The sequence below is a fragment of the Elephas maximus genome, chromosome 4, assembly GCF_024166365.1.
Source record: "Elephas maximus indicus isolate mEleMax1 chromosome 4, mEleMax1 primary haplotype, whole genome shotgun sequence".
NCBI classification, from domain to species: domain Eukaryota; kingdom Metazoa; phylum Chordata; class Mammalia; order Proboscidea; family Elephantidae; genus Elephas; species Elephas maximus.
Window position 1 is genome coordinate 66,240,359 of NC_064822.1, and position 16,277 is coordinate 66,256,635.

Consider the following 16,277-nt stretch of genomic DNA (forward strand, 5'->3'; position numbering starts at 1 on the left):
TCCAAAAGGAATAAACAGGGTGATGAAATAGAGAGGAACCAGGAGAGGGCACTTGGATGGGGTAGTCAGCGAAAGCTTCTTTGAGGAGATGATACTTTAGCTGAAGTATTAGAATAAGCTGGGGTGAGCTAGGGGATACAGAATTACAAGGAAGGAATACACAGACCCAGAGGTTGAAAGGGTCTTAGATAGTCTGTGGAGCAGAAAGGAGTCCTGTCTGGTTACTCTACGATGCGCTAAGTGGAGAGTGTTATGGCATGGGGTAGGGAGGCAGGCAGGAATCAGCTTTCCATTTGGCGTAGTCCTCTGTGGGAGCAAAGAAAAACCGTGACACACACATGATAGGAGCTTTAGGAAATAGCTGACACGAGTGAAAGAATTCAGGATTAAAAAAGACTATTCTATATTTGTGTCAGAAGAGCAGAGTTAGAATCATTTTGTTAATGGTGTGCTGGCAAATGTTTGACAACCTCTTTCTGGAAAAATAATTTATGCATATATATATAATATATATATACACATACTTATGTTTACTAGAAATCTTACTGATGTAAAGAATTTGTAGCACATAATTTAGAAAAAAATAAAAATATGTAATGCTCATTATAGTGAATTCCATATAGCTGGTTGATTCTCACCGAATGCTTTCCTTGATTTTTGACAATCTCTTTTATCTGTAACAGATTGTTGTAATTCAACCATGATTTGACAAAATCAGACTACAAATAAATGTTTGATTACTACCCAGTTTGTCAAAGAAGTAGCTTACATCATTGACAATGAATGTACTTCCAAAATGAAAGTTGGCTGATTTTCTTAAAGGGCATATTGTAGCAGAACACTTACCGCGTTAACATTTTTTACATGTACAATTCAAGCTGACCCTTTTATTTACATCAATGAGACAGAAGAAAGTGAAACAACGAAGATGTATATCAGAACTTTCGTCATTTGTTAATGGCGCGAGTGACGAATTTGCTGAATTATTAATAATTTTTGAATACTGGGAGGAATACTCAATTTTTTTGTGCTAGTCACAATGTAATGGGTACAGACACAATATGTTTGAGTTTAATCTGTGTTCACATTTACTTAATCATTTTCATAAGTCTAGAAATCAACGATAAATCAAGGCCTGATTTGTAGCACTTGCTGAGTTCACGATGTAAATACTCCACAGCCTATTTCAAGCTACTAATGTGAAGTTACTGTATGTGGAGTTGGGAAGAAATGCAAAGTAGCCCACCGTTATACAGTATTTTTATCATACAGATACAATAGTCGGACATAACCAAAAGAGCACAGATGATAGTAAAATGTAGTAATTAGGCAGTGAAGAGTTTGGGATAATTATTACTTTTGTTTTTAATATAACTTAATTCCTTGTAATTTTATATAATTTATTTCTACATGATGGCTGTGCTTAAACAATTGCCTTGCAAGATTACTGAAAATTTAATTTGCTCTTATGAACCTTTATGAGCCAGCTCCAGCACACCACTGCCTTGTGTATTTAAGAAATACCTCGCAAAACATTTTCATAAATCCTTCACCTACACCTCTTTTAACTAGTTTTCTTCTGAATTATTTTGGGAATTGTATCCTGCCGCTCAATTCTCCCGCGTCCGTTGTTCTCCTTCATCATTCAGCCTCCAACTGCATCTCTTACTTTAAAATTCCTCACTGGATAGTTGTTCAATTTGCTGCCCTTATTCTCAGTAAATTAAGCATCACATATCCAATGAGGCCACTCACCATTTTATACCTGTCATCGAGTCAGCCATACTCTCACTCCTCCATACAGCCACTTCTAATCATATGGCAACACATTTTGGCTGCGTCCTCTTTTAGAATTCTTCTGGAGTCGACCCATTTTCCTTTGTTGGTCATAATGTCTCCCCCTCCCTTCAACTGCTATCAATATCGTTTTGACTGTCAGGACTTGTCTTTTCACCATATCCAGGCTGTAGCCATATCTTCCTTACTTATTGCATCAAAAAGACAAACTCTGGCAATAATGTATTTTAATTCTCTTCCCCTGGTACAGTGGTTTTTGTTGTTGTTGTTGCTTTTTTCCTGCTCATTAAAATTAATGGAATTAAAAAAAAAAAAAAGGTTTGCTTTCTCAAACTACTCAGGTAAGTGCAGTTTCGTGCTGTCTAAAAAATAGCATTGATTTGATATTTTGAATGAAGACCAGTGGTTCATTTTGCCCTTGTGATCTATTTGCCTACTGCTATCTTTCTTTCACAGAAAAACAACAACGATGTCAACAAAACCCACAAAACACAGCTGAAATTTGCTTTCCTTTCATTATATTTCCCATAATTTATGCTCCTTTTGCATCTCTACTATGAGGGACATTTAAATCACTGACTAATACAAACTTCTCTTGCCCTCTGTTGGACACACCACTGCTATTCCTCAATAGTTCTTAGCCATGGGCCCTGCCCAAAATCATTTTCACCATGATGTCAAGCCATGGAAGAAATATGTTTACTGATGGGCTTGTGGTATAACTTGATGGGAGCGAAACTGTAGGTATAACGGGAAGTTGAAGAGCTTTTTTACTTGACTGGCGAGAATGCAGTGCCGCCTTGAAAACTTTCTATCTCTCCTCACACCGATCTTGTGCCTAGAAAAGTTCTCTTCCCTTTTTTACCTCACACATTTCCATTTATCAAATGCAGATTCTTTTTAAATGACTTCTCTGATTCCACAATCAGGATTAATTCTTTATCTTTTCATTCTGTACCTCTGCATCTCTCTTAAAGCACTTTTCACAATCTGGTTTATATTTTCTCCAGCTTTGTATATGTAGGTGTGTTTGACATTGGAAGGATGGTGTGGGGGGAGTGTCCGACCTCCTCCAACTTCACAAGGGGGAAGGAGAATCAAAATCAACACCCCAAGGCTGATTACTATGAAGTGGAGGTCAGGCATGCCTCCTTTCTCTGCCATCTTTACCAATTCTCACACCACGGTCCCTCCCATGGCACTCTTCTACTCTACCGGGTTTGACAATTCATTGCAATGGCCACACAGGACTCACAGATAATACTCGCTAATATGGGGTTTCTTAGGGTTACAGGTTACAGTTCAGGTTCAGGAACACTCGGGATACAATTCTTCCATTAGGACAGCCTCTTCTCAGCGTGTCTGAAGGCACGCCTCTCTCTGGCCCCCGAGCCTCTGCCTTGCTTATGCAAGTGTTAGCTCTGCTGATAAGTGCCCAGGGCACCCTGCTTGGCCAGCAAGCCTCCTGCCTGAAGCACTCAGCTTTCGCACTCAGTGGGCTGAGAAGCCCACCACACTGTCTTCTGCCAGTCTCCTGGTTCTGCTTCCTCTGTTGCTGCCATTTCTTCGCCGCTGCTTCTCACCATCTTGCCGTTTCTGGTGTTACAGCTCTCTCTCTCTAGGTCTCCTGGTTCCAGGAGCTTCTTAGTGCAGGGATGCTTGGTCCAAAGCACTGCTCCATTCTTGGCTGTTCTTTCTTGGTAGTGGCGAGATCCTTTTGCTGCTCTAGAATTGGCTCTGTTTTAAGCCCAGGGGCATGGCAAAACTGACCATTCCCGTTGGCGGGCCACAATTACCTTATTTACACAGTCGCACTCGATCACTTGGGTGGGAGTTACAAGACCATGGCAAGAAAGGCCACACAAAAGCGATCCATTACACCACAGTATAATCAGGAGACTTGAGTTTGTATTGCTGGTGAACCTGATTAAGGAAACTTAATATATTTGCATTACAAATCCTCCTTTGTTCATCTTATCACATTTTATCTTTTTAAATTCTTTTACTTGGTTCAATATTAGACAATTATTATTATTATTACTTTACCTGGAGGAGATAATACTAGTCTGGATGCCTGCCTTGCATAATGATGAGACTGTGGGCATATTTTGGGTTTATGAATCTTTGTGTTGGTGAATACCTTTAAACCCATGTCCTGTAAAGGAAATCATTACCTAATCAGTACATAAATATTATAAAACATATATAGACACATAGTTCTTTACATTAAATTTAACAAATATAATCGACTTAGTTTTATATTAAACTTTTAATGTTCATATCTATAGAAGGAATAGTAGTATATTTATAAAGGTAATTTCATTCTCTTCTTTAAACTCTTTCCACGGTAATTGTTTTGATATCACAAAGCAATTTCAGTTAAAAAAATTTTTTTTTATTTTTGATTAATAGTCCAAACAGTTCCAGCCCTGGCCCTGTCACTATTAGCACACCTATTGCTATCAGTAACATTGGGGAAGGCAATTGACTTCTCTGTGTCCATTATCCTCATAAGTCAGAGTTGACTTGATGGCAATGGGTTTATTCTATGAAGGCATTAAAATAACTAATGTTTTCCATATATAATATTTTACTAACATTAAGAACTGACCGTCTATAATATAGTAATTTACCTGCAGGAAACTATATATATCTTTTTCATTTGTGTTTTCCACTGGGGAATACGTGATTCCATTAATATAGACATTAGGGTGATCGACACAGTCTCCATCATCTTCATTCTGATTTAAACTCGCAGGGAACCCAGTTAGGTCTTTCACGGGTAGCAGGTTATAAACCTGTACAAATTCAAAGGGCAAAAAGGAAAACTCGTTTGTGGTTGTTTTTTTCTTTAAGTGCAAGGATAAACGAACAAGAAATAATCACCACCAATCTTTTTTTTTTTTTTTAGTGTTCCTATTGCTTTGATAATTTATAGAGAAGTTATGGATCATTTTCTCCAAACAGTGTTTTTATTTTGAAGATATTTAAGAATTTTAGGGGAAAAAAATCATCCCACCTAAGTACTCAAGGGTCATAATACTTTGTTATACAGTTACAAGGAAAATGCTAGACTCCACACTAGAATTAAAAACAACTTTATTAATTGAGAAATTGAAGTCTGTTAAATTTAGACCTACCACTTATCTGTCAGTTTGTCATACTGTGGTAGTTTGCGTGTTGCTGTGATGCTGGAAGCTATGCCACCGGTATTTCAAATAGTAGCAGGGTCACCCATGGTGGACAGGTTTCAGCAGAGCTTCCAGACCAAGACAGATTAGGAAAAAGGACCTGGCAATCTACTTCTGAAAAACTGGCTAATGAAAACCTTATGAATAGTAGTGAAACATTGCCTGAACATTGTACCTAGGCCAAGAGGTAGTCATTCAAACACAACAAGGGGGTATTGCATGGTTTAAAATCAGGAAGTTGTGCTTCAGGGTTGTATCCTTCACCATATTTGTTCAGTCTGTATGCTGAGAAAATAATCTGAGAGGTGGACTATATGAAGAAGAACGAGGCATCAGGACACATTAATAATCTGCGATATGTACATGATACAACCTCACTTGCTGAGAGTGAAGAAGACTTGAAGCACTTACTGATGAAGATCAAAGATTACAGCCTTCAATATGGGCTACACCTCAACATAAAAAAAAAAAAATGCAACATAAAGAAAACAAAAATCCTCACAACTGAACCAATAAGCAACATCGTGATAAACATGGAAAAGATTGAAGTTGTCAAGGATTTCATTTTACTTGGATCAACAATCAATGCCCATGGAAACAGCAGTCAAGAAATCAACCGATGTACTGCATTGTGCAAATCTGCTGCAAAAAACCTTGTTAACATATTAAAAAGTAAAGTTGTCACTTTAAGGACTAAGGTGTGCCTGACTCAAGCCATGGTGTTTTCAATCTCCTCATATGCATGTGAAAGCTGGACAATGAATAAAGAGGACAGAAGAAAATCGATGCTTTTGAATTATGGTGTTGGCGAAGAATACTGAATATACTATGGACTGCCAGAAGAAACAACAAATCTGTCTTGGGAGAGGTATAGCCAGGATGCTCCTTAGAAGTGAGAATGGCAAGATTTTGCCTTACATACTCTGGACATGTTATCAGGAGGGACGAGTTCCTGGAGAAGGACATCATGTTTGGTAAAGTAAAGGGTCAGTAAAAAAGAGGAAGACCTTTAACGAGATGGATTGACACAGTGGCTGCAACAATGGGCTCAAATATAGCAACGATTGTGAAGATGGTGCAGGACTGGGCAGTGTTTCATTCTATTGTACCTATGGTCTCTCTGAGTCAGAAATGACTCGAAGGCACCTAACAACAGCAACAACATATTTGCGACATTGTTTTTTTTATAAGGGTTTGTGATGATAGAATGAAAGGACAGTTTCATTTCTACCTTGTGGTTAGCAACTACAGTATATAACAAAGTAACGGATGCCATGTTCTAAACAGGCTGATGAAAAAGTATTTATCCTGCGTATAGGACAGGATAGTATTTTCTTATATATCATTCATGGGAACAGAATGCTCAGGATCTTCACACAGTACATATAACTTTCACTGTAAAGTATTAAAAATGATGCTTTCAAATTAATTTGAAGAGGAAAAGTAAAAAAAAAAAAACACATAAAAATGTTGATAGAGGGAATGTACTGTATTCATAGGAGCCCAAAACTGATTGACAAGAACAGCTGAGCAAAATGAGTAGTGTGATGATAGACACTTTCTCAAAAGCGACTTCCTCTTAATATTCCCCATCTCCCATCTTTGCTTTATTTTTCTTCAAAAAGTATGTTCTAGATTTACTGGCTACCATGTATAGCCCTGGTGACACAACTGTTAAGCACTCAGCTGCCAACTGAAAGGTCGGTGGTTTGAACCCACCAGCTGCTCTGTAGGAGAAAGATGTGGCCATCTGCTTCCGTAAAGATTTACAGCCTCGGAAACCCTAAGGGGCAGTTCTGCTCTGTCCTATGGGGTTGCTATGAGTCAGAATCAACTCAATAGCAGCAGGTTTATATATATATATATAAAATATATGTATATATAACACATATATGCATATATGTATATAAAACATAGTATTTTTATCTAGTATATAAGGCATATTTTTATATATATCTCACAGAAAAAAGTTCACATAAAAAAGCTAAAAACTGTCAAATCCTAGATAAACGTAATTTTAACAGATCTTCTCCTACTCAGGAAACCCTGGAGCATAGTGGTTAAGAGCTACAGCTGCTAACAAACAGGTCAGGAGTTCAAATCTACCAGGTGCTCCTTGGAAACTCTATGGGGGCGGTCCTACTGTGTCCTAGAACTTTGCTATGAGTCGGAATCAACTTGATGGCAATGGGTTTGGTCTTTTTTTGGTTATCCTACTCAGGACAGGAGCCCTGGTGGTGCACTGGTTAAAATGCTTGGCCACTAACCAAATGTTTGAACCCACCAGCTGCTCCACAGAGAAGGATGTGGCAGTCTGCTTTTGTAAAGATTTATAGCCTTGGAAACTCTATAGGGCAGTTCTACTCTGTCCTATAAGCTCCGTATGAGTTGGAAGAGACTCAACGGTAGTGAGCTTGGTTTTTTGGTATCCTACTCTGGAGGTACCTGGGTTGGAAAGACAGTTTGCACTTGTCTACTAACTTAAAAGTTGTTGGTTGGAACCCACTCAGTAGCACTGGGAAAGAAAGGCTTGGCAATCTGCTTTCATAAAGACTACTGCCCAGAAAACCCCAGGAAGCAGTTCTACTCTGTAACACATGGAGTCACCATGAGTTAGAATAGACTGGATGGCAACAGGTTTGTTTTTATTTTTTTATCCTTCTCAGATGGAGGCCCTGGTGCTGCAAGCAGTTGACTACTAACCATAAGTTTGGCAATTTGAACCCATTTTTTTTAGAGGTAACTCGGAGGAAAGGTGTGGCAGTCTGCTCTGAAAGGTCATAACCTTGAAAACCCTATGACCGCAATTCTACTTTGAAACATATGGTGTTACCATGAGTTGGAATCGACTCCATGGCAACTGGTTTGGTTTTTTGAATCCAGCGGTAGGTATTTCTTCTTGTTCTGAGCCTCTGCATGGCCCTTTCTGACACCTGAGGCTGGCAGGAACTCACCGAGGATGGGGAAAGCTCAGCCTCGGGCTTCAAGAGCAGCACACTTTGGTCCACCACACGGACAGCACAGAGGGACTCAGGAGAAGCTGAGACTTTCAGGTAGATGTGTGAGGCTGGAAGACTTTGTGCTGAGGTGAAGTTCAAATCCACCTGTGGAATTGGGAGGAAAGGCGAGAAAAACACATTTCCTTATTGAACAATGTATTCACCCTCTATCCCGAGTGACCCTTACGTTCAATGCATGATGACTTTCTTTGATGTTATGGTGGTTGGCACCATGTCAGTCCTGAGATGTTTGCCCCCTTCCCTCTGTCTAGATTTCAAGAGCAAGCAAAGTACAATACTTTGCTCTGATTCTCAACAATCACTTGAGCCATCATATTTATTGTTATAAATTACTAATTTGAGGTGCCTATTTTTGACCTTTAATTCGTGGTGAGGTGCTCATTACCTGCAGATGGAATATAAATGATTCTAGATGCACTTGAAGGAGCCCTGGTGGTACACTGGTTAAAGTGCTTGGCTGCTAAACACAAGGCCAACAGTTTGAAACCACCAGCTGCTCCACAGGAGAAAGATGTGGCCGTTTGCTTCTATAATGATTACAGCCTTGGAAACCCTATGGGGCAGTTCTAATCTATTCTATAGGGTCGTTATGAGTCAGAATCAACTCGATGGCAGTGGTTTTTTTTATTTTAGATGCTTCTGCTTTTTTTTTTTGCTCTTTAGTAGTCTTAAGAACTGGCATATATAGCATTTCATCACAGAAGAAACAGGATACTCTGAATTGGATCATATGATAAAAGACAATGCTATATACATGAGGATTTTGCACTAGGAATCAGGTAACATAGATTCTTAGTTGGATTCTTAGTGTGACACTGCCATTATCTTGCTGAATGTCTCTGGGGAATTCATTTAACCCTTTTGGTCTCAATGCCCTCATGTATAAAATAATTGATACTGATAGTAACTTTTAGTTTTAAATGTTGAAAATTTTATGATGTAAAATACCTACCTTGTTGGCCAGACAATTTTCAACCTCATATTTTGCTGAATCCCCAACCACTTCTCCATCAGGTAAAATGGCATAGATGAGCAATCGAGCGGTGGGAGCAATGTCTGACTCCACAGGGACTAACAGGGAAAAATGGCCTTTCACTGGAACACAGAAAGAGAGGACATGATCATGGGTTAGACATCTCCCCGGAGCTGAAATGAGTCTATTGCACAAGTCATTTTAGAAGCCTGGTCTGATTAATGACAGTTCCTATTAGTAGCTGTAATAGTAGTTATAATAAACGGTAGATGCAATAAATGGATGACTGCCCCTAAGAACTCTGGCTTTAGAAAAAAACTTTGTCAGAGCACTGTCTCACTTCATTGATCATATATGGATTTCTTACCACTTTAAGCTTTAGCTGATACTGTCTCAGAGAATGGAGAGGTCTGCTTGGCTACCGTTCAGTCTAGACCTTACACTGTTTTTAGTTGTTGGGCCGATTCTGACTCACGGCGATCCCATGTGTGCAGAGTAGAACTGCTTCATAGGGTTTTTAAGGCTGTGACTTTTTGGAAGCAGATTGCTAGGCCTGTCTTCTGAGGTGTCTCTGGGTTGGTTTGAACCACCAACCTTTTGGGCAGTAGTGGAGTGCTTAACCATTTGCAACACCTAGGGACTCCTGCTAGAGAAGGGAAATAGAATGTGAAGTTGTGATGTGTACTTTAATGACAGTTTAAAAATTGTATTTATGCTTATATCCTCTCTAACCTTCTGTGAACCAAATGTTCTATTTTTCTTTTCTTCCTAAGAGAATTATCATGCTCTCTTAGGAGTTATGTGGAGCCCTGGTAGTGCAGTGATTAAACACTTGGCTGCTAACCAAAAGGTTGGTGATTTGAACTCACTAGCTTGCTCCGCGGGAGCAAGATGTGACAGTCTGCTTCTGTAAAGACTTACAGGTTTGGAAGCCCTATGAGGCAGTTCTACTTTGTCCTATTGGGTCGCTAGGAGTCGGAATCGACTCAACAGCAGTGGGTTTTAGAAGTTATTTACTTATATATTTTTTCCTAAATTTTATTTATTTTGCTGTTGTCACCAAGAACATACACAGAAAAACACCCATCAATCCAACAGCTTCCACAGGCACAATCCAGTGACATTGACCACATTCCTTGAGCCATGCAACCACTCTCACCTTCCCTCTCTGAGCTCTTCCTCCTCCACCAACACAAACTCACTGCCCCGCAAGGTTCCCATCTAATCCCCTGAGTTGCTGCTGTCAACCTGATCTCACACAGACAGTTCTCAAAAGAGCACAAAGCTAAAGGCAGACCTCCTTTGCCAGTCAAGCTAAACCACTGTTTAGTTCCAAGATTTCCAGGGGAAACCCTTGGTCCAAGGTTCAAAGACTATGTCAGGGAAATAGCCTCAGGGGTGCACCCACCCTCCTTGGCCCCAAAAAGTCCAGAGCCAATGAGAATCCAAAATTCTGTCCTGCACCTTCCCCCCTCTGACCAGGATTCTTCCATGGAATCCCTGATCAAAATGGTCATCAGTGGTAGCTGGGCACCATCCAGTGCCTCTGGTCCCACAGTAAAGGAGGCAATTGCTCATGAAGGCAACCAGTCATACATTTCATATCCTCCTCCTATTCCTGACTCTCTTTCCTCTTCTGTTGCTTCAGGTAAACAGACACCAATCCCTGTGCTATGGATGACTGCTTGCAAACCCCGAAGAACCCAGGCACTACACAATGAGCTAGGAGGCAGAACAGAAGCACGGAACATGTTAGTAAGCCAGGTAACTGGGATTTCTCATGAAACTATTGTTTATTTTTATTTTGGTGAAAATATACCCTTTCGACCATTTCTACATGTATAACTCAGTGACATTGGTTACATTCCTCAAGTTGTGCAAATATTCTCACCACCCTTCTCTGAATTGTTCTACCACTATTGACTTAGACTCACTGCCCCCTAAGCCTCTTACATGGCCTTTTGAGTTATTTTTGATGCCTACGTAAATTTTTCAGAGGTTGCATTACGCTTTTGTAAGAATTACGATACTTCTGTGTTGCTATGAAGGAGCAATAAAAAAGTAGTTCACTGATCATTTTCTAGTAAGTTATCTTTTAGACTGTGTTTGACTAGGTGAAGCTATCATAGGCTTATATTGTTCCATATTCACAGGGAGCGTCCAGTTCAATGGTGGAAGTACCCAGTTTAACTCTTCATAAATCATAACTATCTTCAAAGAAGAGATAAGATATAAAGATGTAAGTGACCTGGCACAAAACCTAGTACATAGAAGACATCCCCCAATTTTAATTTCCCTTCCCTCCATTCTTTAAAAAAATTCTTAAATCTCTTTCATTTTGAGAAAGAGAAGCTCCATGAATATTTATGGTTTAAAAATTTGGCAGAAGTACAGATTAAAAAACAATATCAACATTTAAAATAACTTGGAGAGGAAAGAAAAGAAATACTTGATAACAGGTGAAAAAAAGAAACATTACTCATTGCCCCCTCTCCCCATCAACTTCCTCTTTATTGAGGTTAAATGAAAAGTCTTTCTCTTTATTTGAAAATATTCCTGATATTTCTGCAGTGTAGGGCTAAATGTGTCAGGGTGGGGCAGAAATGTGAAGATTATGGGAATACTCACTGTCTCCACCATCTACAGGCAGTACATGAGTTCCAGTTCGGACAATGCCTCCCTTTGCCATAATCTGCATAAAAGGATATAAAAAAGGCATTTAATTTGCTTGACAGAGATCTTACCCCAAATGTTGCCCTCTATGTGGTGTGCCTGCTGGTAATAATTAGCCCCAAGAGAGTTCAATCTTTCAAGAGGAACATGGATAAGAAATCAAAGTGATAATGTCTAAAGTGCTTCGTTATCCTTGCCCCACAGAGAGCTTTTGTCTAAAGATGAGTCTCTCTTCTCACCAGGTAATAGAAGATGAGCTCCTTTAGATTCCCCAGGACCTGTTTATTCAGAATATAATGTGTCTCAACCTTCTGAGTTTGACCACAGGGTAGGGTATGAGCCATGGGCTCAAGGCGGACAAAGCTCTTGCTTAAGGAGAATACACGATTAGCGGTGTGTTGTGCTTCTCTGTTTTCTCCTGACAGCCATTGGTAGCCATAACAGGGACCATTATCCTTGTGTTTCACCTGAAAAAAAAAAAATTTTTTTTTTTCACCTAGTGAATTAGAAAAGGAGTATTATTTTATAGATTATATGTCATAAAGAATCAATGTTCTCATAAAACTACAAAAGTTTGTTGTCTTACCTTAAAGAGTGACTAGAAATCTCCTGCTCCACAGTCAAAAGTGAGAGAGAAGGGGACCTTATTTTTGGTTAATATCAGATAAAAGCAAGGTTTGTGTCTTTACCCTGCAGAGGCTCTTGGGTTGGAATTTATATTCCAGAGAGTGTAAAATGAGGCATCCTTTGCTCTGATTAGCTTGTTTGACATTTCTTAGGCTACTTTATCTATGCAGAGACACTGGAACTATGAAATTTTTCTCATTGAGGAGAGTAAATAACCTCCAGAAACTGAAGAATTGATCTTCGGAAAGTAATTGCTTCTTTTACAATGAGTTGTCTCAGATGGGTATTATGAATAAATAAAATAGTCCTCAGTGGCCTGAGAAATTTTCTGTAAATAGCATTGGCTCAAAGAGTTGACTTGGTGAATACGCTGAAGTCTACATCTCTTGGGCCATAGTGGGTCGATTATTGTTAATGTTTCCTGTGGTTCTGGACTCTTAAGCCTCAAAGGTCATGTTTGGTTTATATTTCCATGGAGAAGTTGTTCCTTAGCTCTTTCCAAACTTCTTCTACCCTTATCCATACACCTCCAAGTAGCATGAGTGAATCATTGTGCCAGCAAAACAAGTTGTTCATATCTCTATACATGTTTTTGTGGTAACATATATTACATGTTTTAGTGGTAACACATATATGATCATCAAGATGAGGGAGCCCTTAAAAACAACATTTTTACTGTCAGGTATAGCACAGTGCCTACCTAGCACATAGAAAGCACTCAAGGCCTACTTCTTGATTGAATAAATGAGTGAACATTCAATTTTGAGTTATTAGAGGTAGGGGCTTTTATTCCATCTATTTAAAGCAGAGTAAATAAAATATATTCTTTATCCCTCCTTTACACCAACATGAAAACTTCTTAAGACAGGAGATTTCTATCACCATTATTATGCAATTTCTATTAAGGGTATCCACATATCTACATATGTGTATCTACATCCACACTGATGTATACAGGTCTTCTGTGTTATACAAAGAAAATTGTATGGGCATAAATAGGCCGTCTGGAGATAATTCAAATATCATGAGAAAAATAAAAACAATAGTTTGTGGAGTATATTCTTTTTGAAACTAAATGCTAATGACGTGAAAATGAGTTTTTATAGTAATATTTAAGTTACTAAGTACTTTAATGTATATCCTATCATTTGAGCCTCATAACAACCCCAAGAGGCAAAAACAGATAAGGAAATGAAACACAGACAGTTTTAGTTATTTGCCCTTAACATAGGGTTGAACCAGGATTTTTATGCAGTTTATTTGATTCTGGAACCCTCACTTTTACTCACTACCCTATATTGCGTCTTTATAACTTTTTGCAAAGTTGATCTTAAGTTGGCTTCCAATTTCTAGTTTTTTCTTTCCTTAGGACTAAATATAATTTGGAAATTTCATCACTTTTAAGTTGCAACCTTGTTTCCAAGGTTACTTCACGTCTTTGGTAACTTCTTTCTAAACTTACTCTGACGGTGAGGGTGGTATCCATAATGTTGGTGGTGTTGATGGAGAACTGCACCAGGCCATGCTTATCAGTGGTAGCATTGAAGTCATAATCAGCTTCATCTGATCGGATGATGATGAGTTCATCTGGCATGGGGACATCTTTCCCATCCACTAGGAGCACCTGAAGATTAAAACCTATGGATTAGTTATATGGATAATGCTCAACAGGGATCAAACACTCATTTTACTACAAATACTATAGCGTGCTTCCTATGGGTAAGGCACAATTCTAGGCACTGGGACTATAGCAGGGAAGAGAACAAAGTCACTATCATCAGAGAGCTTACAGTCTAGCGAAAGACATAGATGCTAAATAAGTAATGTATAATGTGCATAGATACACACACGTAGGCAGTCGAAGCCCCCAGGTGCTCCTTGGAAACCCTATGGGGCAGTTCTACTCTGTCTTACAGGGTCGCTATGAGTTAGAATTGACTCGTTGGTAACAAGTTTGGTTTTTTCTGGTATCATCTATTTAGTAATAATCAAACCTAAGAAGAAAAATAAAGCAGTGATAGAGAGTGAGGAGGGTGATAATAAGGGTGGCCTGACAAAATGTTCTGTGGGTATTTTGAAAATGCTGTTTATTATGTATAATTTTTGTAGAGTCACAGAGCACAAGAGTCATACAGTAACAAAAACTTTTTAAATCATTAGCCAAATTTATTTGAGCACCAAACCACTTATTTTGTGGCAGACCATTAACTTCTTATGGATTAATGTTCTGAAATATAATAAATGCACAAGTAAGCAATAGATAATACATTATGCTGTGGGCTTCTCTAGTTGTTTTATACATGACAACTGCTTCTTATCCTAGATTATCAACCTTTTAGAAGGCAGGTAGGTTTTATGAGGTACTTACCATGTGAAAAATGTAAAACTGAAAAGAGGCGCTCAATATTAAATAAAGGCCTAATGCCAAATTACTACTAATATTGAACTCAGCAGATGAGTTTCTTGGTTCAGATTGTGAAAGATGGTGAACCTTTTTGCAATGTAAGCTGCTTTTGGCAGAAGGAAGCACAATAAGCAGACTTGGCTCAGTATTTATGATTGCTTAAAAAAGCCTAAGTTGCTGCATGTACAAGGACAAGGATAGACACAATATTCTGATTCTTTCTCTTGAGGTGAGAGAGTCTTACAACTAATAGGATAGTTACTTTAAAAACAAAACAAAAAAAAAACCATTGCCGTTGAGTTGATTCAAACTCACAGCAACGCTTTAGGACAGAGTAGAACTGGCCAATAGAGTTTTCAAGGAGTGTCTGGTGGATTTGAGTTGCCGACCTTTTGGTTAGTGGCTGTAGCACTTAACCGCTATGCCACCAGGATTTCCAAGTTGCTATGAGTTGGGATCAACTTGACAGCAACAGGTTTGGTTTTTAAAGGATAGTTACTTAGCAGTAATAAAATATTTGAAAAGGATAATATGCCTCTAAGAAATTAAAAATGGACTACACTTTTCATTTTAGGGAGAAGCCAAAGTGTCTGAATACTTTCACCGTCACAGTGCAATCAAAACATTCTAAAATGTAGTCCACCACTCCTTTGTTGAGATTAGCCCCTCTATCTTTTATACCTTCCATAGCTGAATTCCTGTAGTATTTCCATTAAGAACACTTCACACAGTAATTACACATTAAGGTATGTACAACTGCCATTTCAGAATTTTGGTTTCAGACCCATTTGTACATCTGCTCACAATAGGAAAGTCACAATAGAAGATATTTTGTAGATTCACGAGAAAATCTATAATTATTAAATCTGGGAACCTTAAAAAGCAGTATTTTATTCCTGTGTTTACAGCTTTTAAAAGATATTATTATAGAGAAAATAATGCAAATATTATATCCATGAAAGAAACACTAGGTGTAGTAGAGTCTTGAATGCTTAAAAATAAAAATTAAAGCCACCTACCCTGCCATTTCCATACAAAGTTAGTGTTATGGACTGGATTGTGTCCCCCCAAAATATGTATTGTAAATCCTAACCACTATACCTGCGGTTATAATCCCAAATGAGAATAAGTTTTCTTTGTTATGTTCATGAGGCAGTATTAGCGTAAGGTAGGGTGTATCTTAAGCCAATTGCTTTTTGAGATATAAAAAGAGCAGATCAGGCACAGAAGAAGCAAGCAGAGATGGGGGAAGCTCCATGCCACACCACATGAAGATCACCAAGGAACTGAGGAATAGAAGCTGAAAAGACACAAGGACCTTCCCCAAGAGTAGACAGAGAGACAGACTTCCCCCAGAGCTACAGCCTTGCATTTGGACTTCTAGCCTCTTAAAACTGTGAGAAAATAAATTTCTGTTTGTTAAAGCTACCCACTTGTGCCTTTTCTGTTATAGCAGCACTAGATAACTAAGAGAGTTAGTGTTAGAAAAATAATGTAAATGGCAACCATGGATTTTGTTATTTGACAAGAAAATGTCATAAAAACCGAAACCGCCTGGTAAACCATGAAAAGGAGGTTGAAAGACATCATAC

General features: G+C 38.6%; 1 protein-coding gene across 2 annotated transcripts in view; it reads right to left on the reverse strand.

Moving 5' to 3' along the window:
- Nucleotides 1-16,277, reverse strand: part of A2M (alpha-2-macroglobulin) — a 48,249-nt gene that overhangs the window by 18,701 nt on the left and 13,271 nt on the right. For both annotated transcript variants that reach the window (XM_049882399.1, XM_049882398.1), the window contains exons 11-17: nt 13,744-13,905; nt 11,894-12,121; nt 11,610-11,673; nt 8,961-9,103; nt 7,943-8,092; nt 4,431-4,595; nt 3,844-3,952 (exon numbers count right to left, since the gene is read on the reverse strand). In XM_049882399.1, coding sequence (XP_049738356.1) covers nt 3,844-3,952; nt 4,431-4,595; nt 7,943-8,092; nt 8,961-9,103; nt 11,610-11,673; nt 11,894-12,121; nt 13,744-13,905 — 1,021 coding nt within the window. The remainder of the gene's footprint in view (nt 1-3,843; nt 3,953-4,430; nt 4,596-7,942; nt 8,093-8,960; nt 9,104-11,609; nt 11,674-11,893; nt 12,122-13,743; nt 13,906-16,277) is intronic.